At 33.6% G+C, this 24467-nt stretch overlaps 1 protein-coding gene across 14 annotated transcripts in view; it reads left to right on the forward strand.

Moving 5' to 3' along the window:
* The window catches only part of LOC133841435 (hepatic leukemia factor), a 76242-nt gene that overhangs the window by 30567 nt on the left and 21208 nt on the right, over positions 1-24467 (forward strand). For 2 of the 14 annotated variants that reach the window (XM_062273895.1, XM_062273901.1), the window contains exon 1: positions 14039-16990. The exons of 6 other annotated variants lie outside the window; for them this stretch is intronic. In XM_062273895.1, coding sequence (XP_062129879.1) covers positions 15697-16990 — 1294 coding nt within the window. In that variant the 5' untranslated portion in view covers positions 14039-15696. Of the gene's footprint in view, positions 1-13769; positions 16991-22176; positions 24450-24467 lie in introns of those variants that run through there. 6 more of the 14 variants (XM_062273905.1, XM_062273896.1, XM_062273899.1 and 3 more) reach the window with 6 other exon arrangements.

The following is a 24467-nucleotide window of genomic DNA, read 5'->3' on the forward strand; positions in this document are numbered from 1 at the left end:
TAAATGTTTTTTATACATTCTTTCTTTTTTATTTACAATCTATCTATTATTTTTGATACATAATGTTAGGTAATGATATTTATCTTTAAATAAATTGTGAATTCTCCACTTTATTCACATCACTTTATCAGCTAACATAAATGTACTTTTAAAAGCTGAAGCATCTATTAATCCGCTGTTAAAATTATATGTGTTTCCATACATGTTTTGCACCTTTTGTTTAGGCAACATTTGGCGCATTTTTGCTTTGATCGTTGCCAGCAAGATGTCTGGCATGATTGGAATCCATCATTTCACTGCTGTATTATGAGTTATTATTATTGTGCCAAGTTGTAAGATGCCAAGCACAACAGCAACAGCAACAATAATAACTACAAAACAGTCCGAAAGTCTGCCAGCTAATGGGTCGTATGCGTGATCTGTACTGTGGGGAGAGAGAGAAAAAGTCTCGAGCAGTTGGCCAAATGTTTGCACACTTAATGAGCCAATAAAAACGAGTTGAGTTTTCAGCTAAATCAATAAAAGTGCAGTTTCGTTTTGGCCTTTGGCAAGTGTCAGGGTCTGTGGGAAATAAAACTAAATTATTATTACGATCAACTATTGCACATACTCGTAAGGTGTTAATTACTTGGCACTAAACTAACAAACGAAAAATGCGTTTGCTTAAGACAATTTCTTGCTTAAAATTTAAGAAAATGTTGGCACAGTATTTTCAAATGATTTCTGTCCATTTGACATTTCCACCTTCGAGAGCGAGCCAGAAAAGCAGACAACAGACGAAGAGGGACGCTGAGCTACAGCTGCTGATGTATGCAGCACATCCGTTAGAACACTGCGAGAAAAGATTGTTGCACAAAATGAATATTTTAAATAGAAAATAAACAAATTTAGCGGCATTTAAATGAAATTAGTTGAACTCATTAAAAATGCTTTATTAGGCCATAAAAATAATTGCTCTATGTAAAAATAAATAAAAGAATTTGTCAGTTTTTTTTTTATTATTAAAAATTTCTTTAAGAACATAAAATAAATAAATTTGCTTAGAGTGTATGGAAATCAACCAATTTCATATCCAATTTTGTGCAGAGTGTTGAAATACCTCAACGGGCAACAAAGTCATGACTGTGACAGCTATAGGATATAGTCATTCGATTTGACAATTTTTAGACATACGAATAACCTACAAAAATATTACAAACTTTTACAAAGTTGCATTTATGAGGGATTAACAGCGAATTGAGTAATTTGCATAGCAACGAGACGGACAGACAGATTGACAGCTGGCAGAAGAAGAATAACAAACGGGAAGTGACAGCAGCAATGCATCAAAAATTGCAATATTTGTGAACATAATTCATTAAATAAAAATATAATAATTTCGAAAAAAAATAAAATTCAATAATGAAAGTATAAAAATAAATAGACATATAAAATATAATATATAAAAATATATCTCCTAATCATATAAACTAGAAAAACTATTTTGAGAATCACAAATTTTGTTAATATATTTTGCTAGCTTCGTTTATTTTTTCTCAGTGTATATTTCTGCTTCTGAGTCACAATAATAAGGAAATATATTTTCTATTAAACCAGTTAAATTGCATATTTCTGAGCATTTATTTCTCATACTCAATTAAAATAATGTTGAAGCATATTCCTTATAAACACCGACAAGCTTCTTAACATTTTTTTAGTGTACATTTCAGCTACACTAAAGAATATTAGAAATTTGCTTTATTTGCTTTAAAGAATAAATATAAATACAAATTTTAGAAAGTATTTATTATTGACTATGAATATTGTTATTTGATTTCATTGAATTTGTCAAGCTCTCTCGTGTATTTCTCTCAGTGCATCTTTCCAAGTTTTTTTAGCTCTCGGGATATTAAAGTTTTCGTCTCTAGCAGTGTTTATTTTAGCTTTTTAGTGTTTATTTCTTGTAGTTATTGTCTATCAAAAGTATAACGGAATAAATAATTTCTATTATTATTGTTGGCTTAGTTAATGTTTCTTGCATTTCTCTTTGTAAGCATTTCAGTTATTCATTCATGACAATATTAAATCATATTTTTGATTATCTCCCTTAAGTTTATGTGTTTTTCCACATCTTTTAGCTTCTTAGTCACTAGAAAATTGTAATACGTATATATTTTTTATTTTTATATCTCAGCTTCTACGCCACCTTTTCCGCCTGAAGTTGCCTTGCATTTTCGATCAGTGTATCTCTAAGCTTATCTTTCACGAGAAAATGTTAATGTATATTCTTTTTTTTCCACGATGTGTCTCTCAGCTTGTCAGTCACCATTTCTCCTTCAAGTTTCCTTGCTTTATCCCTCAGTGTATCTCTCAGCGTCTCTGGCTATTTTCTCCCTGAAGTTTCCTTTCGTTTCGCTCAGTGTATCTCTCAGCTCCCCAGTCACCTGCCTTTTTGGGTGCTGCACAAAAAGGCAACATGCTGAATATTTGTGTGTGTTTTCCTTAATGAATTTCGTCGCCTTTTGCCATCGTCCTGCTTCACCTCACAGGCCACCAACAACGACGCTGATTCCTTCCTCTTCTCTTCTCTGCTCTGCTCTGAATGACTTTTGATGTTTGGTCAGAAGACAAGAGCAAGAGCAGAACAGCTATAAGCTCTATAAGAATTTCGAGTGTATGTTCTGCTTATTAAATTTGTACTTTTAATTGCCCAAATTGTACATAGAGCAGAGAAAACAGACAAAAACACGAAATGAAAAGAAAAAAAGATAAAAAAGTATAAAAACACATGTCTCTGCATTTTTCGATGTTTGGCTTTCATTTATGACTGCATGTTATTTGCCTAACGAATTCTATTAATTTTTATTAATTTGTATTTGCTTTTTTCTCTCTCTTTTTGCAGGTGAGTTGCCTCTTCTACTGAAGTACTATATAAATAAGAAAAGATTATTTTGCTTACGGGTGAGTAAGTTTTACAATCATCAGAATTTATCCTTTCGTTGGCAAATTGAGCAAAAAGAAAACTTTTCTTGGCTCTCATGAAAAATGTGTGACAATTTAATTAATTAAGCGCATTTGCAAGTGTCTCAGGCAAAGAAAACTTTTATTTTTCTAATTTGATAAGTGTGCCAAAAGGGGGAAAAAAAAGAGCACGACTTTCGATCTAATCACATTATCTGCTTAAAAAATGAGGTAGAATGGGGAGAATAATGTATTTAAATGTTTAAAGTCAGCTCAAAATTGAGAGGAAAGCAAAATTGAAAAAGTATTTATTCAAGATTATTTCAAGATTGGCCAAATTGAATTAAGATACAATAGTTAGGAATTTTAGATGTCTATAAAAGTGAAGTAAATATAATTATTATTTATTTAATCCTTATTCAATGTCAGTTAAATTAAATTTAAAACAAAATGTTTATTATGTAACTAACAAGAGGAAAGTAAAAATAATAAATAAAAGTAAAAAAGAAGTAATGGAAAAGTAAAGAAGAAGTAAATATAATTCTGATTTATTTTCGAAGTAAGAAATTCGAATGTGCTCGACTTTGAGATAACCAATTAGCAATGCGAATAAAAGCAAAATATACCAAATTAATATACCACATAAATACTAAAAATATACCAAGCTCTACATTTTGTTTATAGATATAGTACTGTATTCAAAATTTACCAAAGTTCTATAAAAAAATGTATACCAAGTATATTGATATAGTATTTATTCTATTCAAAATATACTATATTGTTCGCTATAAGTATTTCTTAAATAACTTCTACAATTATCTGATTTTAACCAAATTTACAGGAATTTAAAATAATATAGTTCTTAAGGTATGTGCATATGTACCAAAAATATTTGAAGGTGGGAAAAGGAAAAATTTGGACCAAGCTTGAGTATTGTCCTAAAAAAAATAATAATGGATAGAACTTTAATTTTATTTTTGGAATATATGAACTATATATGTCCTATATATTTCTAAAAATATTAAATAAAATAAAAGTGAGAAATGATTTTTATGAAATAATAATGATATAAGAAATTAAAAGTAAACAAAGCCAAACAATTATTTTTTTTTTTATTCCTAAAGTTTCAAATAAATTACGAACCTAAAATGATTATAAATAAAAATGATGTTGGAAATTAAGAGTAAACAAAGTGGAAATCCATTAGAGGCCTCATTAATTTATGGTATTATTGAAATGCATCGCGTCATTCAATCACAATTAAAGTTGATTTACACAGCTAGAAGATACCCGTACTTTCTGCCACACAATTTGAATGCACATTTCAAGCTGCCCTTCGGCTAGACTTGAAAGATGACTTATTCTTAATTAACACTCGCAACAACGACAGCAACAACAACAACAATAAGAATAACAAATACAACTGATACAACAACAATAATTTCAGACCATAAAGCACAATAACAATAACAATAAGCAGCTCAATTAACGCCAGTCAGAGACATGAACATCAACAGACAACAGACAAATAGTTGATGGACTGAAAGGGGGAAAAGGGGGAGGTAATGGGGGAAGGGAGGGGAAGCGGTAGTGCATTCATAAAGCATAGAAAATTACTAGTTTGAAGTAGTTTCACATGCGAATGGCGCTGCGGCAATTAGAAAAAAAGGCGGTTACATCATTTTGGGGCAGCTCGTCGTTTGTTGTTGTTGTTGTTGTTGGGTTAATTTCCATGTAGAACGGAAACAAAATAAAAAAAAAAAATACAAAATACAAAATTGAGAGAGAATCATCCATCGACTAGACTTTGTTTGTCATCTGTAATTATATGTATTGCAAGTAAAAATAAGTTTTAACATATTTCACATATTTTCAGTTTCAATTTGTGAAACTTAAAACTTTGCCTTTGCCTTTGATTTTATATTTATTTATGTTTTAGTCTGAAGATTTGCCTTGGGTACTACGGACAAGTAATACTTATAGATGTTTTTACACTCACACACACACACACACATTTTTAGAACTGTCAACGACAAGTGTCGCGAATATTTTGTGTCGCCAAGTGTCGGAAAATTAGTGAAAATACACGCATAATTCACGTACTTGTTCGACACAAGAACTTGGAAATATTTGCGGTTATATAGTATATGCATAATACTAAATATAGTATATACCAACAGAAAAATTGAGATCTTTTAAATATTTCAGGGTGCTTAAATGTTATTAGCGAAAACTAATTTCACTTGACACTTTTAACAAATAACTTGAAAATTATTTTCGACAAAAAATAGGAATTAACACTGAAGAATGTTACAGTTGTGTTGACTGTCATAGACCCTTTACTTTGAAATCTTTTATCGTTGAAATAATTATGGAAAAAGGAAATGTTATTTTATAATATCTATGCATACTTTAAATCTAGTACTAAAGTTATGACTTTTTCTCAGTGATGCATTTTTAACAAATACTTCGAAAATGATTAAAAAAAATAATAAGGATTCAGAAATAAGAGTATTACAGTCATATAGACTGTAATATATCTTTTACTTTGGAATTTGGTCTCGTTAAAATAAATAAAATAAAAGTAATGGAAAAATTAAATATTATTTTAGCATATCTAAGCATACTTTATGTGTGCTTGACAAATTAGAAGACTCTTTTCTATTTTTTTTTTTTAATAAAGGGTCTTACAAATATATCTAGTAACAAATTAATGACTTTTCGCTGATGTACTTCAAATGTTTTTCCTTACTTCTTTAACAAATAAATTGAAAACAATTTAGAAATAAGAATTGTATAGTAATATTGACTCTAATAGACCCTTTATTATAAAAATTAAAAAAAAAAAATATTAAGAAATAATGTATTTTATATCAGCTCAGCAGTTGATGTTAATGCACTATATATTTTAGTTTCGAAAAACTAAATAGACCCTTTTTTAGTAAAACTAAAGGGTCTAAAAAATGTGTGTTTTAAGTAATAGTCTTTTTCTCACCGTTCCAATAATATACATATTAAAAAATAATATATTCTTTTAGATATATATACTTTATATTTTAATTTCGACAAACTAATTAGACCCTTTTTTTCTTTTTGAAAATCTAAAGGGTCTAAAAAATGTTTGTTTTTAGTAAAAGTCTTTTTTCACTGTTTCAAATATATAGCTTAAGATATCAATTGAATATTTTTCCTTGCCGTTTTAACAATTAACTTAAAAATAATTTGTCAACAAATATAAATTTAAAACAAAATCAAGTTTTCTTTCTCACTGTGTACAAATTAGTGAATTTCCTAGTTGGCAATCGAATATTTCAGTCGCTATAAATCATAGGCAATAATTCCAAATACGCAAGCAAAAGATAAAAAGAAACCGAACATTTGCTTTTATCACTCCCTCTCTCTCTCTCTGTGTCACTCGTTCAGTCAACGTTTTATTGTGATTAACAGGTGCCAAGTTTAGTTGTTTGCTGGACAATCGCATTGCCGTCATAAGGTCAATCTGTAGTTTAAAGTGTTTTTTTTCGTTGCTGTGCTGTCTATTGAAGACAATTGTTTAGAATAGGCATACAAAGAGCAAACTAGACAACTAGAAAACCCCCAATTTTCAGCAATTACCTCTCAGTCTGTCACTTTGAGTGTAAATAATGTCAGAGATACCAGTTTGATGAGGATATAACTCAAATGAGAAACCCGACTTTATTCCTCTCGAGTGCTACTCGCTTGTGCCGCCCTCTGGCGGTGACAACTGGCAACAAACATTCATTCATTCGCTTTCTCGTTCTCGTTCTTGTTGTCAACTTCTTTCCCTTTCCAACAGCTTGTTATTTTTTTGTGAATGAATCAAAATTTGCATTTATTTATAACGTTACCCAGAATGAAAGACAGACAGAGAGAGAAAAAGAGAGATAGACAGAGAGAGCGCTAGAACACACGCACAATTAAGAGGCACATATGTTTTCACTCCAATTAGAATTTGAATGAATTGTACTTTGTATTCATGCTAAGTGGAAAATTTACGTCCGCTTGTTTTCCTCCATTGAGGCTACAATTCTAATCAATCACATTGACAAATTTGTTTAATTAAAATACTGATAAGCGCCAGTATAAGTACCTCAATTTGATCATGAAATATTATAAATTTTGTATACGCTTTTTTACTACTTTTTTAGTTACAATTTTTACTACTATTTTCAGTGCTCAACTTGCACGCAACACTGTCAAAGCTTTGCCCTAGTGGCGCCCTCTGGCGGCTGTGCGCTGCACTTGCAGCGAAAGCTTGCGCTTTAAAGCTTTGCTACTTGACGCTCTCTCGCTGTCATTTTCACTCTCTCTCTCTCTCTCTTGTTGACTGTTGCTCACATGCTGTAGGCAGCTTGTCTGGCGCGTCGCTTGCGCATCCCGTTTCCGCTTGCCCCTCTCACCTTGTCTCCAATGTTTGCACCGCTGGCTGCAACACGTGCGCAGCGCTTAATAAACGCCCCAGTCACCCCCTCCTTGTGACTCCCCTTCCCACACTTCCTCTCGTCTCCGTCTTCCCCGCATTCTTCACTCCCGTTGACCACTCGACACTTGAGCATTGCAATTAATTTCAATTTTTGTTGCCTACGACAACAATTTGCAATGAAATGCTTCGTTCTCGTTGTTTTGGTTGTTTCTCCTTCACCTTCTGCTTCTCGACTTCTGCGTCTCATTCTCGCTCACAGTCACATGTTGGCGCAGTGTGTCGACAAACACACAACACACAGGCACACACAGCACACACACATGCCAATGTACATGCACAACGACGTCAGCAAACAACTGTTGCCCTTGCGGTTTCTTTTTGCCATTGTTTTTTTGCTTGTTCTTCGCCATGTCCCGCATCAAATTGCAACTCTCAAGTGAGTGAGTGAGTGAGTGAGTGCTTAATAAGCGAAGTGCAAGAGGCAATTCTAGTTGTACCTGGAAATTAGCTTATAGCAAGGTATGATGATGAAGTGTGGGAGTTGGCAGAAGGAAAAAAGTGAAAACTTTGTTGGGTGGAACGGATAAAAAATAGTACGATTGTTTTTTACTTCCCACTTTTTGTTTAATATTTAATTTAATAAAGTGTTAGTTACCATTTTAATTTAAGTTTGAATACTTGTATATACAAATCAATATATTATTTTTAATTAATTAATTTTTGTTTGTAGCTGTTAATTAAGATCTAGACTGTCCGTTTTATAGAGGTGTTCGTTTAGAACACCACTTTATATATTAGAATACCTCAATCTCAGAGATAATATTATATACAATACTTCTTATTGAATTAAGCAACGTCTTCTAATTTAATCCAAATAATAGTAATAAAAATAAAATTATATATAAAGTTGTTGAATTTCGTATACCAAATAATATAGAAATGCATAATTTAAAGGATTTTAATCCAAATAATAGTAGTACAAACATAATAATATATAAAATTGTTGAATTGTTTATACAAAAAATATAGAAATGCTCAATTTAAAGAATTTTTTCTAAATAATAGTAATAAAAAAATAATAATATATAAAGTGGTTAAATTTCTTATTCTAAATTATATAGAAAAAAACAATTTAATGTAAAACAAATAAAACAAAATTGAATAAAATAAATAAATAAAAAATAAAAATGTGTACCGGGTATTTCATGGTCGAGTACACCCCACAAAATTCGGACCTAGTGCACACTTTATTTTGGTAGCCACTTTAATTTTGCACCACATTTATCGCAACGCGCCTCTCTTTTTCATTTATTTGCCCACCATAAAACTCTTCCTATCAGATATCAAAAATTATAACGGAACCGGTTGTAGGTAGATAAGTCACCAAATTGTTTTGCTCTATCTATTATACTATATATACATATATACATAGTATTCAGTATTTCAGCAAAATTCTCATATCGAGGATGATGGGACTTGTTTCGCATAAAGTTCATACAACTAGTTTTCACATTCATAGACACATATTGCGATATGAATGTTAATGCTAGAATTTCTGGTCGTAAAATAAAAACCAGCACGTGGCGATTTATGAGCCATCTAACGGTATTTGCATAGATTGTCCGTAACGAAATTGTTTTTTATTTTGTCGATTATGACAACTGCGCTCTCGAAATTTGCATTTGAATAGACGAAACCGCAAGTTATGAGCGAACAACAGTTTTAAGCTTCAAAAGTTCTTACTATAAGCTATCTGAAACAGTCTATTTTAAGTTATTTTGTGATCTCTAATGGGGTGTTATTTAATTTTGTTATAGATAAAGATTGTATTCTTAAGATTACATGCACAAAATTTACGTGAAATATATTTATTAAATTTCTGGTTCTTACAATTTTTAAATATAAAATTTGCGTATACTCTACATATTGTAGATTTCAATTTAAGTAATTCAAGTATAATTAGAACAGCAAAATAAACAAAATAGAAAAACACTTAATACAAAGAAAATAATACTAATTATACATTTAAAAAAAAAAGATAAATAACTATAAGTTGGACATAATTCTTAAATTTTGTAGAGGTTTATTTAGAGCATAATAAAATAGAAGTAAATAAAAATGATAAAGACAGTCTCACATTTTGGATAGATCTCTTATACAAAGAATTAAAAGATATTTAAAGCACAAAAATGGAGTTTATCAATAAGTTTCATGCACTTCCTTACGTTAAATTCACATTTCTGAAAGTTCTCTTATACATTGAAATTAAAAAAACTATAAATATAAAAATGGAAATTCAAAAATCAAAGAATTTCAATTATTTCAAAGTATTAATTCCATAATTCGTGTACTATTCTTGCATTTTATATCAGACTATCTAATAAAAATAAAAAAAAATACATAGAAATTATAAATAATAAAATTTCGTACTCAATGAATATAAAAAAAAAACACATAAAACGTACAAATAACAAAATGCGTTTTATTTTTTCCACGTGTATTTCGTACTCAAGGAACTCAGATTTCTAGAACTATTTTCTCTGTTAATTAGACCCTTCAATATTTAACTGTACAGTCAGAATGAGCAAACAGCAAATACAAATCTAATCTATCTGGGTCAACTGGACAATGATTATAATTTGTGTGTGGAGGGACAACACAGAAAAAAAAAACGTTAAACGTTCAAACGTTTTGCAAATTAATTACTTGACAGCAAAGCTTGTTTATGAGCTGCAATGGCCAATCACGTGTTTAGAGTCTAGACTTTATTTAACTTTATATACTTTATGGAGAAGCAGAGCGATCGAAGAGAACTATGCAGCAATTAAGCAGCTGCTTTTCAATTAAACTGCAAAACAAAAGTTGTAAAATTGTCACAAATAAATCGATCGACATCAAAAGCTCCCTTTGCTCTTTTTCTCTCTGTCTCTGTATGTGTCAAACAATTATTCTGTTTACTTTGTGCAGCAGCTAATAAAGAAAAGGTGGGCAGAAGAGAGGAGTAAATAGAGAAACGAAGAGAGAGAGAAGGTTTTATGAGCAGACTTGAATCTTAAAGTTTTACGTTTTTTTCTTCGATATACAATTCATACAAATATTTTTGCTCACATTTATTTAGATTTTTCATCGAGTGCAAATTTTTGCATGTGTGAGTCACACTCATTGATGCCGCTATTGATGCTGAGTACGCTTGTGTGTCTGTGTGTGTGCTCGACTGCATTTCCATTGCCTCCAATTTTGCTATTTATAAAACGACAAACAGACGTCGTCGCCGTCTACTTGTTCTACTGTTGTTCCTTTTGTTGTTGCTTCGCTTGTGTTCTCAGAATATTCGCGACGCTCTTCTCCGCTCTCTTTTGCATTTGGCACGTTTGTTTTGTTCTCTCACTATCGTTTGCTCTCGCTCGCTCGCTCGCAACGAGAGCTCATTCATTGCGAGCCAAGCGCCACTCCACAAACGTTGGTGTCTGTGTGTACGTGCTTGTATTTGTGTCTGTGTGTATAATCAAAAGCACTCGCACACTAACACAAAACGGGGGCCGGCGCACGTGGTAGCAAAACGTGATAACACAACAACACAAAAGCCGAACAACTGAAAGCAAAACAAATAGAAAACCTGACAACGACGTCGTCGCAGCTGTTTGTCGCTTCGCTTGCGCTGCCTCGGTCGAAGTCGCTGCCGCCGTCGACGTCGACTGCAGCTGCGACGCAGGGCTGCGGCAACAGTTGCCCAGCGCCTGTTGCTCTGATTGGCTCGGCGCCTGCACGAAGCAGCTGCGCCAATGACAGCGAACGCAGTCAACGCAACGGGATCCTTTACGCTCGGCTGCTCGGCAATTGGCAATTGACAGGAAAAAACGTTTCACAGACATTCATTCGGCTGCTGCTGAGGAAATGCAAACAAATTAAACCCGAGAACACGACTTGTTGCCGTGTGTTCGCTGTGGGTTTAAAATAAACGCATCACGGGGCGTATGCTTGATGTCGTTTTGTGTTGATGCGTTTCAATTGAAAGGGAGGTGTGTGCGGGGCGGAGGGGGGAGATGTCTAAGGGAAGTAGTTAAGCCGGTCACAAGCGTAATCTGAGGACAGGGCAGAGTTCAGATTTGTTTTGTTTGCTTTGCTTGTTTAAAAATAGCCAACTATTTTTTTTAAGGCGACGTATTTCACATTATTGCCTAGTGTGATTTGATTATCAAAAAAAAAAAAAAAGAAAAACTATTTAGAGCTTAGTCAATTAGCGACAAAATTTAGATGCTAATCAAAGTCATAAACTGTTGTCATCACATCATTTGATGTCAACTTTATATTTAAATTCAAATTCTATTTAAATTTCATTCTTCAAAATTTTATTTATCAAAAATAAAAAGTTTCAATCACTAAATTATTCAAAGTTTTGTTATTAATATAAAAAGTACAAACTTTCAATAATTGAATTTCAATAATGTAAAAAGTCAAAATTTTCAATAATTATTTTGATTAAAATTTTTATATTTTTTTAAATACAAATTTTGCATAAAATTTGAATTTGTTATTTCAATATTTACATTTTATTTGGAATTCCATTTTGGACATCTACATACTTTAATACACATTTTTTATACAATTTTAATATGAATTCGATATTTGAGTTTTTTTTATTAAATTAAAATTGTATAAAGTAAAATTTTCTGTTTTAAAGATTATTAAAATGTTATTTTTTAGGTGTAAAAAAATTTTATTTGTTGCAAAGAACTAAGAAATTTTTTTTAGAACTTATATATGTACATATGTATGTATTTCAAAGATTTTTAAATTGTTTTTTTTTTTTTGTGTAATAAATGTTTTTTTATGGCAAACAACTTATTTTTATTTCAATGATTTTTAATATATTTTTTTTTCGTGCTTGTAATAAAATTGTATTTATTACAAAAAACTAAGAAACTTTTTTAAAAGTTACATATTTAGTTTAAAGTATTTAATTTTTATTATTTCTAAGATTTTTAAATTGTTTTTTTTTGTTTAATAAATGTTTTTTTATTTCAAAGATTTTTAATTTGTTTTTTTTTTTTTTTGCCTGTAATAATTTTATTGCAAAAAAAAACTCTTTTAAAAATTAAATTTTTATTTCAAATATTTTATATTTGTTTTTTTTTTACTTATATTTTTATTTTATTTTGCAGAAAAAAGCAAACAACTTTTTCAAATTTATTGTTGTGTAATATTTTCAAAAAATAATCGTTTGAATTTTGCAAAGGAAAAAAACAGCAAACAACAATAGGAAAATTCCAAATCATTGTCGATTTGCTAGGAATTATGTGCAGTTAATTAATTTTTACAGTCGGTAATTGCCGCAAAGTTGTCTGATTCACGTTTTGTGGCCTGTGTTTGACGTGTTTCTCTCCCTTTCGACAGTCCAGAGGGTTGTCAAGAGCAACAACAAACAGATTGGTCTGCAGGCGAAGAAGAAGAAAGAGATTTCCATAGACATGGAATAATTACGCATACGTCACGTGTTGCAAGCAGAATTAATTGGCAACTGCTCTGCTGCAGCAAAGTTTGTCATCGATACTTTAATCAGTTTTTGCAGGAAACGGAAGATTCCCCAATTCACAGAGTTGGGGGCATCTCATCTTTGCCTCTGCTAACTGTAACTAGGGAGAACATCTCATCAAATTCGCACAACAAGAAAATAAATAAATAAAGCTTGCATAGTAGTATATTTTTTGTACTTTAGTTGTAGTTGTAGTTGTATTTGTAGCTGTAAGTATGCCGAATGCAATGTACATTCAACGTGCCAAACGTCGTTGCTGTCTCTCACTCTCAGCAACGTATGTGTGTGAGTGTATGTGTGTGTGGAGCATGTGTGTGTGTGTCGCCCCGGTGTGTTCACAACACGTGCTTAGAACGTCGCTAGACGCTTTGGGCTTTGGGTCATACTCGGAATCCGCGTGACTTTGTCGCTGCTGCCGACGTCGACGTCGCTGCTTTGTCGCTCGCTGAATTTTTCATTAGCTACAAAACTGCGCAGTCAACGTTTGTTGCTACTTGCATACGAGTATCTCTCTCACTCTCTGCACTTTTTTTTGCTATTTATTATTTGCTTTTTATTTATGGTTGCATTCTGTAAATAGTTTTCAAGTCATAATTGCACTTTAAATGAAGCTACAACAAATTCTTCTTCGCCACTTATGCAACCCTTTTTTGGTTAGAATTTTAATTTACTTGCAGAAAATTGCAATTTTCGCTGTCTGGCTGTCAGACTTTATCGCCTCCTCCTCCTCCTCCGCCACGCTCGCTTAGTAGGTGTTTTTTTTATTTGCAGTCGCTGCAGCGCTGACTGCGCAGCTGGCGTTGGCAGCGGGCAGCGTTGAGTGCGCTCAGGCTGAGGCTCAACTGTGGCCGGCATTCGGTCGCATCGCGTTCTCATGTCAAAATCGTTTCGTGTCTCGTTGTCGTCGTCTTTATCGTCGTTCGTCAATTGCGCGTGCGATTCTAACGTGAAAAACTGTGTGAAAAACATTTTGGAAAAATCCAAATCATATGCTAAAGATAGTTAACTATCGCAAAAGCAGTGGGAAAAAGTTTATATCAAAGTGGAATATCTAAAATAAAAAATTATATTTTAAAATATAATAATCTATAATATATAATATACAAAAAAATAGTCGATTGCAGTTGCCAAAGAAAGGCAAAGTACTAAAAGGCAACTGTGAAAGAAATACAAATCTATAATAGATATTTTTGCATACGTAGTTGGCTATACTATAAATATTGGATGTGGAAATAAGCGTTCAAGTGTTTCAAACAAAAGCAACAATTGTGCAAAAAAAAAATATTAAAAAAAGTGTTTGTGTGTGTTTGCCTAAGTAGTTAACAAAGTAGTTGGCTAAACGATATACGATATACGTTTTACGATATTGAGTGTGTCAAAAAATTAAAAAGTGTTTATGTGTGTATGCCTAAACAGTTAACAAAGTAGTTGGCTAAACGATATACGATACACGAAATACGATATACGTTTTACGATATTGAGTGTGGCAAAAAATTTAAAAAAAGTGTTTATATCTGTTTGCCTAAGCAGTTGACAAAGTAGTTGGCTAAACGATATACGATACAAGATATACGATATACGTTTTACGATATTGACTGTGGCAAAAAATTTAAAAAAAGTGTTTAGTTGTGTTTGCCTAAGTAGTTAACAAAGTAGTTGACTAAACGATATACGATATACGTTTTACGATATACGTTATACGATATTGAGTGTGGTCGCCACACTAAAAATGCAAGCAGCATCGCCAAAGTTACGGATCTAATTTCAATCAGTTTAAATTTTATTTTATACTTTTTACAAAACCAAACTCAAAATCTTCACAACAAAAAAAATACCACACTGAAGATCATCAACAAAAATATCTAGAATATAAAAATATCATCAACGAATAGGAAAAGGTATTGCAAAGAAAAAAGAGAGGTGGAAATGATATGATATATTTTATAATTGATTTCGCAACTAGTAAAATGTTTTCGTTTTTGTTTTTTGTATAATTGCCTTTGTAAATCCCTTTGATGAGTCAGCGCACTTTGTGCTATTAAATTCTCGAAGAAAGAGAGAAATGATTAAAATACTAATTGAATCAAGTGCAAATAAATAAAATAATAGAAAGCAAAGAAAATGATTAAGAAATATGTATAGAAACAATGCCTTTTCTTATTCCTTATCGCCCCACAACCAAAGAATGAAAATAGAAAAAAACACACAACTCATCGGCAACAAAAAGCAAAACTAACATTCATTCTACTACTTATTCCAAGTCACATCGAAATAACAAGCTCTCATCTTTATCGTAACACTATCATCAATTATTGTGATTGTGATCATTTTGTTATTATCATCATTTCCCATCATTCGTCATTCGCTAGTCTCCTTATCAATATAAAAAAAAACAAAATTGAATCATGCACTCAACTAATCGCCACATTTTCAAAATGAAAGCAACATATTTCTAGTTATGTGCAGCTCCAAAAACGATAATTAATCGATTCATAAACACAAAACAGTTCACAAATTGAAAGCGAAACCAGTGTTTGAAAACGACGAGTGTTCCGGCCAGTGCTAGTTAATTTGAAAATGCGCACAACTTTAAGACGCTGCTCAAAGTATCTTCGGCTGTGCAGCAAATACAATCACGCCAATCACAAGGACGTGGCCACCTAAACAATAGAGGAAAAATTTTCTTTAAAACATCGATAACAAACCCAGTGATAACGACCGAAAACTAGAATTTGATTTGCACCTCAACCAGTGTTGGAAAACAGTCGACGGCAACAAAATGTCTTCCGATGCGAATTCATGCGCCAGTTTCTTTGCCCAGGAACATGCGAATGCAACGCTGACACAATACTTTCAGCAACTCAACTCGCAGGTGGCAGCAGCAGCAGCTGTTGCCAACAACAACAACAACAACAGCAACCAAAACAGTGGCAACAGCAGCTCGAGGAACAGCTCGAGTGGCAACGGCAACAACAGCAGCAGCAGCAGCGGTGGCAACAGCGACAGCGGCAACGACGGCAGCATGTCGGGCTCAACAACAACCACGCTGGACAACCATCGCAGCAGCGTCAGCAGCAATGACTCTGGCAAGAGCAGCAACAATGGATCCTCAGCGGCTGCTGCTGCAGCGGCAGCCAATGCATGGAACTTGCAACAACAGCAGACAGCAGCACTGCATCATCATCAGCAGCAGCAACAACAGCAGCAGCAACAACATGCGCAACAGCAACAGCAATTGCAACAGCAGCATGCTCAGCAGCAACATGCAGCGGCTGTTGCTGCCGCACAGCAGCAATTGCAGCAACATCACTCACATCACGCGCAGCAACAACAACAACAACAGCAGCAGCAGCAACATGCTCAGCAACAGCATCATACACATGGCCACAATCCGCATTTGCATCCACATCATCCCCACCAGCAGCAGCAACAACAACAGCAGCAGCAGCAACAACATCAACAGCAGCAGCAACATTTGCATCAGCAACAGCAACCACAACAGCAACAGCAGCAACAACATCACGCCGCTCAATTGGCTCACACATTGTCATCGGCTGCCGTGGCTGCTGCCGCTGCTGCCAACAACAACACCAACACTCATTCGATCTTTGGCACTGGGAATTTCCACTACAAAACAAACAATTCATGGACGTTGCCGACGTTGAGCTACCAGCGCATTTATCAGGACAATCCCAGCTACCATCAGCGCAACAGTTTCATGGACTCGACTCAAGGCAGCGCGGCAGCAGCCAATGCAGCGGCAGCCACTGCGGCTGCTGCTGCTGCAGCTGCGGCGGCAGCCACAACGAACAGCAGCAACAATTCGGTTGTTGCTGCGGGCAACAATACAAACAACAACAACAATGCTGTCTCAAATGCTAACAACAACTCAAGCAACAATAACAACAACAACAACAGCAGCAACAACAACAACAACTCGGGCAACAACAACAACAACAGCAACGTCTCCTCAGTGCAACATGTGGCAAATGCTGTGGCAGCTGCAGTAATTGCAAGCGAGCATCACAATCATTTGAACAACCTGAAAGCGCGCTTTCAGCCATCGAGTTCAGGTGGGCAATAAAAAACAACAAATAGATCAATAAATTAGTCGACTCGATAATATTCTAGGCAAATATTTACTCAGCTGATTACTTAGCTAATAAATATAGTACGATCTTCAGGTCTAAGTTTCCTTGTCAGAAATTAATGAAAATGCGTATTTGAAAATTTGAAATAAAAAAATGTATATAAACAACTTTAATATCAACCCTTTATAAAATGGCTTTGAAATAGCGTATTGGAAAAATACTTTAAATTTATAAACAAATTCTGAATTCAATTTTTGAACCAAGAAAAAAAGAAAGAATAAGAATATTATTCCTTGCTACAATAATATTCAAACAGTCCACTAAAAAAAAAATTCTTTGAAATTTCATAATAATTTGAACAAAATAATGATTTTGAATACTTAGGAATCAAAATCCTTAAAAACTGAAATTGGCGTTTTCATTATTATACCATATTTTTGTTATTCTATTAAAAAACAAATCGAAATACTATACAAAAATGTTTATCATTGGAAAAACTGCTTTTTAAACAATATCACTTGAATAGATTATATCTCTATTCTAATTCTGAATTAAAAAGGAAGCTTAAATATTTTAAAGGGCAAGAAGAATTTCAAAGAATAAAATAAGAAAATGTTTTTCAATTTATTTGGGTCAAGTTTTTATGATGATGAGGGAAGTGTTTTTCACGATCCCAACGATTGAAAATCTCGGGTTTCTTTTATAGAATTATAAAAAAAGACGAAATTATTCAAAACAATTAAGATCTTAAACATTGATTATTTTTTTCTGTGTAATAGTGTCCAAGCTATACACAGTATAATAAATATAGTATTTAGGATTCCTAAATTTGGTTGCGATCAGATACATTTTGTTGAAGTTACTTAAAATTTGGTATATATTCTGGTATATTTTGTAATATGGTATATTTTGCACTCCATGGTATATTTTTAATTTAATACCATATAAATATACCAAATATAGCCTTTGGTATACAATTGGTATTTTGTTCGGTATATTAATTTGGTATATTTTAAAATAAATACTGCATTGATTATCTGTTGGTATATTTATATTATATTTTCGGTATATTAATTTGGTATATTTTAAAATGAATACTGCACTGTTTAGCTTTTATTCTGAATGGGTAGCGGGTATTTCAAAGTTGAGCACACTCGACTGTAGTTTTCTTATGTACTTGTTGTTCTTAGTATCATTCAGATTGATGTTTTCTCTACGTGTAATATTGTCCATATATCACGCTATTTGCTGCTTCCCTTCTTCCGATTTGCGCATTCCCTTTTGTCCCTTGATTCGTTGTCGCTGATATCATCAGAAAGTCAAATCCGTTGTCGCTGTGGGAACTTTGAGTAAAATGTCAGAAAGCGAGGCGCGCAGCTCACACACGTGAGCTCAGCTGTGCTGACGTCTTTGCTCACTCACACACATGCATTCTCTCAATTGCAAGCACTATATACGTATGTGTGTGCGTTTTGAGCTTGCAATTGAACAGAGTTTGCATTCGCATTCGTTTTTGGCGTCATTCAGCCTATCGCAATAAAAACGTAATTAATATGCGACGACGCTTTTTTTCTTTTCTGTTTTTGTTGCGCCAAAGTTCGCCAAGCTTTGCATGTTAAAGTTTGCACTCGAAAGTTTCGAGTGTGCTTTTTTTCGTCTCTTTTTTTGTCGCCTGATAAGTTACGACCTACGCCAAAAGAGAACAATAACAATAACAATAATGATTATTATTATTTTTATTATAGTTGTAATTAAGATAATATTCTCTCGATGCATGCAAATTGCCCCGTTCAATATAGATGGAAAATTTTTGAGTGACAACTTGTGAAATTTATATATTGTAACAGCGATAATTAACTATAAATTATCACATCTATTTAGGAACAAGATTGAGGTTAAGTTCGACATTTAGCAAAAAAAAAAAACAAATAGTGCACACTTTTTGCATGTAAATTGGCATTTCACAGACGATTTTGTATTGGAAAATTATTTGACAAGTTGTGAAAATTGCAATTTGCATAAATTAACTGGCAAATACCGATACGCCTTCTTAACCGGAGATTGAGGTTAAGTTCGTCAATAGGTCAAATGGCACATTTCGATGAAGTTTGCAATGCAGCCTGCAGCTCATTAGCCTAAAAGACCAATTGACAAAATTGGCAACCATATTCACATCGCATTCACATCACATCACACATATTGAGCCTTTGACCCTTGCAAATGGACCTCTGCCACCATTTTGATCCATTTTTATGGCCGCGAACTGACCTCGCTGCGCCTTTTGTGGCATCATCCATTCATTTGATTAGCTTTATGGCTGGGCTAAAAAGCTGACAAAAGTGAAAAAGTGAATGGGAACAGCGAATCTCTACGTGCACATTTCAGAAATTAGATTGATGAGTTTTAGTAAATTATACAAAATTATGCTTATGAAATGAATATTGAAAATGAGCCATTGACAAAGTTTGTACACAGAGAAAAATTCGCAGTGGTGTTATTTTATGGATAATCCTGAATTTACTTAATTCAAGAATAAACATTTAGATTTACTTTCTAAAAATATAATTTCACGTATTCGTGTTTTTAAATTCTTCGAACAAGAATTTTCTATGCTCGGCTATTTTCACTAAATTCTTAAATTCGGAATAAAAATTTTGTTTAATTTTCCATATTAAAAATTCGCTATTGACAAAGTTGCACACAGAAAAAAATATAAACGGTGTCGAAATGTTGATAATTATGAATTTTCTTAATTCAAGAATGAAAATTTTTAATTTCATTATTCAAATTTATTTAAATGTTTTCATTTTCATTCTAAGCCTCGTTATGAAAAAATATTATTCTTTTAATAAGTAAATTCTCCAATTGTTAGAATTCAAATTTAGTTTCAAATTCTACAAATTCTACAAATCTTTAAAAAAAATGAATGTGTTCATTATTTTAAATTTATATTTTAAACTGGATTTTCCTAACTTCATTATGAAAATACTTCTTTCTCTTAATCATTAAATTCTAGAATTGGGAATTAAAATTTACTTTTCTATTTTACATTTTAACAAATCTGAAAAATAAATAAATTTCTTAGTTGTTTTTTATTTATACTTTGAACAGGATTTATGAATATTTTTCATTCTTTTAAACACTATATTCTTAAATGTGGAATAGTTTGAACATGATTTGCAATTCTATTCTAATCCTTAAGTTCTCAATTTCGGAGTTAAAATTGAGTTTCATATTCTATATTTTTACAAATCTAAAAAAATATTATAAATTCATACGTTTCAAATACATTGTACCTATTTTTTTTGCCAATTAAATTGAACTCAATGAATAATTAAATCTAATTTTGTGCATGCATCTGGTGTTTGATCAGATATGGTATGTGGCACACCTCTCTAGATCTCATCCCTATACCGAGTATGGAAATAATATTGTATGATAATGTATTACAAACTGCATTGTGGGCAGTTCCCATCAAAGTGGCTGCTGCATTTTTAGCTGTGGCCCACACACAGAGAGTTTACTTTGTAGCTGGTGCTCATCACATCAACTGAATCAACTGCTTCCGCTATTTCCGCATCTCCCTTCAACGGCCCTGACAGCAGACATTTCAGTGTCACATTCACATTCACGTTTACATTTTTACATTTCTCTCCCCCTTTTATTTTGTTGTTGCTTGCATGCAATTTGTAGGCGTTCTTTTCGTTTCTACGATGTTTGCACCCAAAAGCGCGCTTCATACGATATACGATGTTACGATATACGACATACGATACACAATGCGATGCGATACGCTGTTGGTTTCGGTTTCGTTGCTTTGGTGAAATTTCGTCAAGTTTATTGCAAACAATCGAATTCATTTTATTCGCTGCACCGCTTAAAATTAATTTATGTGTTTTACAGTTGTTTTTTCTCTCAGTTTATTTTTTGTTGTTTGCTTTTATTTCGGCTTGCAGTGAAAATTGCTGAAATGACCTTTTAAAGGCAGCCAGGCAACAGGCCTTTCTTCCATGTTGGCGTCGCTGTGTGGGCAGCAGGGGAAAGCTGCAACTGTAACTGTGACTGCAGCTGAAGCTCAAGCTCAACCTGAAACGAATGCACCATGGGGTGGCCCACAGTTGTAGCTAGGGTTGCCAAGTTTTGGTTTGTCAGGAAATAAAGTAAATTTACATATCAAAGGAATATTCAAACTGTAATACATGTATTTTTTTAGTTAATTTATATACTTCACTTATTTGAAATTTTATATAATTAAAATTGAAAAGAATAAGAATCTAAGATTTTTATTACATTTATAGATTCTATATTTACATTTACCTGCAGTGGAACTTTTTATGCTAAAATCAGTATATATTAAACCTTTACAATTTATAAATATATATATAGATATTCAGGTCTTGAATATCATTTATAAAACTTAATTTTTGATCAGTATAAAATATATGATATTTTTTATCTGCTGCAATATTTTGCATACTTTACATATATTTGTGGTAAAGTAAACTCTAATATCATATATTCATCTGCTCAAAAATTAAGTTTCATAAAAGATAAAACATAATTTTTGATCAGATTAATATAAGATATTTTCTATCAACAACAATATTTTGCATACCTTATTTTTTGAGCACTAAAAACTGAATACATTTTATAAAATTTAATTTTTTGATCAGTTTAATATATGATATTTTTTACCTACAACAACATATTACATTCTTTTTTATATTTGTGGAACAGTAAAAACTGAATATCTTTTATGATAATTAAATTTTTATCAGTTTAATTTATGATATTTTCTATCTGCAAAAATATTTTTGATATTTTATATGTGTTTAACAGTAAATAACAACAACTGTAAAGAGTAGAGAACAAATTCTGCAATTCTGTTTTTGCAGTATGCCTGGCAACCCTAGTCACAGTCACTGTCAATGCCAGTGGCAATGGAAGAAATGGGGAAATGGGTTTTTTTTTAGTTTAGCAACGTCTAGAGAAGGGGGAGTCGAGGGTTATCGCTGTGGGTGGTCTATATGGAAATTACCCTAATTGTCATTTGCCATACTACACATACATGTACATAGATATATTTTTGCCATTCACCGCATTCGCAAATTTGAATTGTCGCTGACTGTGTTATTAATTGAAACATTTTGATTTTCGTCTCTTTGCAGGTAAGCATCTCGACCACGAACACCTTCATGTGGCACATTCGTCTTGGGTTTGTGTTGAATGTTAGTTTTGTTTGTCACTTATTTTGTATTCGTCGAGTGCGTTGGGTCCCAAAACGTGACTGAGGACTGCATGCGCACTCGTATTTGCTGGTAAGCTGCTTCTCTTATCATTGCGCCATAGCGACGACCGCAGCAATGAGTGAGTTAGTATAAGTGTGAGTGTGAGTGTGACTGTGAGTGAGTCAAAAGCGCACTCAAAACATTGCATGCAAAAGCTTTTTTTGATTTAAGTAAGCAAACAGTAAGTCGCTCAAAATAAACGCAGTCGACGCTAGCGTCGCTGTTGCCGTCGTCGCTGCCGTATGGAAAATCTAAAACCAAGCGACGCTTCCGCATGCAGTGGTTGGCGTCGACAGCGACAGCGCTGCTCGTGGCTCACACGAAGCGTAGCGACGACAGCTTTTTCACACTCACGAACTTTAGCGCAGGCTGTGCGAAAGAAAGTGAATAGTGGAATGCGCAAAAAAAAGCTGAAATGTGAAAGAGCCAAAGGCACAGGCAAATTGAGAGGCAGAGCGAAAGAGAAAGAGAGCACATCGCATGCGAGAGAGCGAGAGCGGCTGACGCAGGCGTTGTTGTGGCTGTGACGCTGTCGCTGTCGCTACCTCTGCTGCTGTTGTTGCTGCCTTATGCTTTCGGTTTCAAGTTTGGCTTTGACGCTGGCTGCGCAGTCGCCGTCACTTTTTGGCTTTGGCGCTTTCTGCGTGGGGCTTTTGTTTTTGTTTTTGTTGTTTTTACTTTTTTTTGGAGCTGATCTGAGCTGCGTTGCAAGAGGCGCACGACGCGCGCGTTCACTCAACGTTTGCAGTCCGGCGGCACCGGTTCGGTTCACGGCTCCACAACCACACAGCGAATAAGCCCACGAAAGCGAGCCCCAAAGTCCCCAAAAAATTAAAAAAATATATATATATGTATATGTATATAGAGACTGCCCCCCCTTCGTACTAAAATTAAAAGAGCGGCGCGTGTCAACGTCGCGGCTGCTTTCGAATTCGAATTTCGTGCGAACTTGTGAACTTTCGTTTTCGGCGGCAGCAGCAACAACAACAACAACTACAACAACAAGTTAGCAGAAGGACGTCTTTGGATTGTGTTAAATGTATAAATTGGTGTGTTGCAAATACGAAATGAAATTAAAAGTTGCCTAGCAGTGCAGTGTAAAAAAAAGAGATCTCAACAACAGGCAAGAGAAAACTTTGAAAATATATGCGTATATTCGCAAATATATAAAATATGCTCTCACAGTGATGATGAATACATAAAGTGCATAAAAAAGTTTGCTAAAAATACGAAAAGGCAAAATAGCGAAATAATATTAATCGAAAAATTCCACAGTTCATAAAAAACAAAATAAAACCTGAAAATCACACAAAATCGAAATCATGTCAACTAGTTTAGCACATAAATAAATATATTTTATACGTGTGTATAGAGTACATACATATTGTGTGTATATATGTACATATGTATTTACTAAATCAACAAGAAATTAACATCAACAACAGAAAAGAAATAGAAATAGCAATAGCAATAGAAAGAAAGAATGAAACAACAACAAAGACAATAGCAAGCAGACAAAAGTGCGCCCAACAACAAACCAAATCCGAATCTGAATCCGACCATCCACAATCGACAGTCCGCAATCCGCAGTCCACACTGCCCACGATCCACAACAATTCGCAATCCACACACACTCGCAAATAGCAAAACAGCAAGCAAAAAAAAAGCGCATAGCAAAATTGTTGTTGTTGCTGCCTAATTCAAGGTCAAACTTTTCTCATTCAAACGACGCGACGCAACTTTGACGTTGACGACAACCGAGAAAGACAACAACAACAACGACGACGACGACAACCGAGAACCCCTTTAAAACCCAATCGCAGTGGAACGAAGCGAAGTACGCGAACTAGTTGACAACAACTACAACTACAACTACAGTGACAACTACAACTACAAACAGCAGCACAACAAAACGAACGCACACAAAATAATAGAAAAAAAGAGGCAGAGCGCAAAAAGCAAAACAAAAACAAAACAACAAAAGGCAGGTGAACAGAGGCGACAGAGGCAAAAGGCAGAAGAGCAAAAGTTCTAGAGGCGCACTCTCTCTGTCTCTTTCTCTCGCGCTCTTTCTCAAAGCTGTGCTTGCCTAGTTGTTGCTTAGAGAGCAGCAATTAGAACGCAGGCTTTGCGGCTGTGGAGGAAAACTCGCTAAAGCTTTGTTGCTATTT

This window comes from Drosophila sulfurigaster, chromosome 3 (assembly GCF_023558435.1).
Source record: "Drosophila sulfurigaster albostrigata strain 15112-1811.04 chromosome 3, ASM2355843v2, whole genome shotgun sequence".
Lineage (NCBI taxonomy): Eukaryota > Metazoa > Arthropoda > Insecta > Diptera > Drosophilidae > Drosophila > Drosophila sulfurigaster.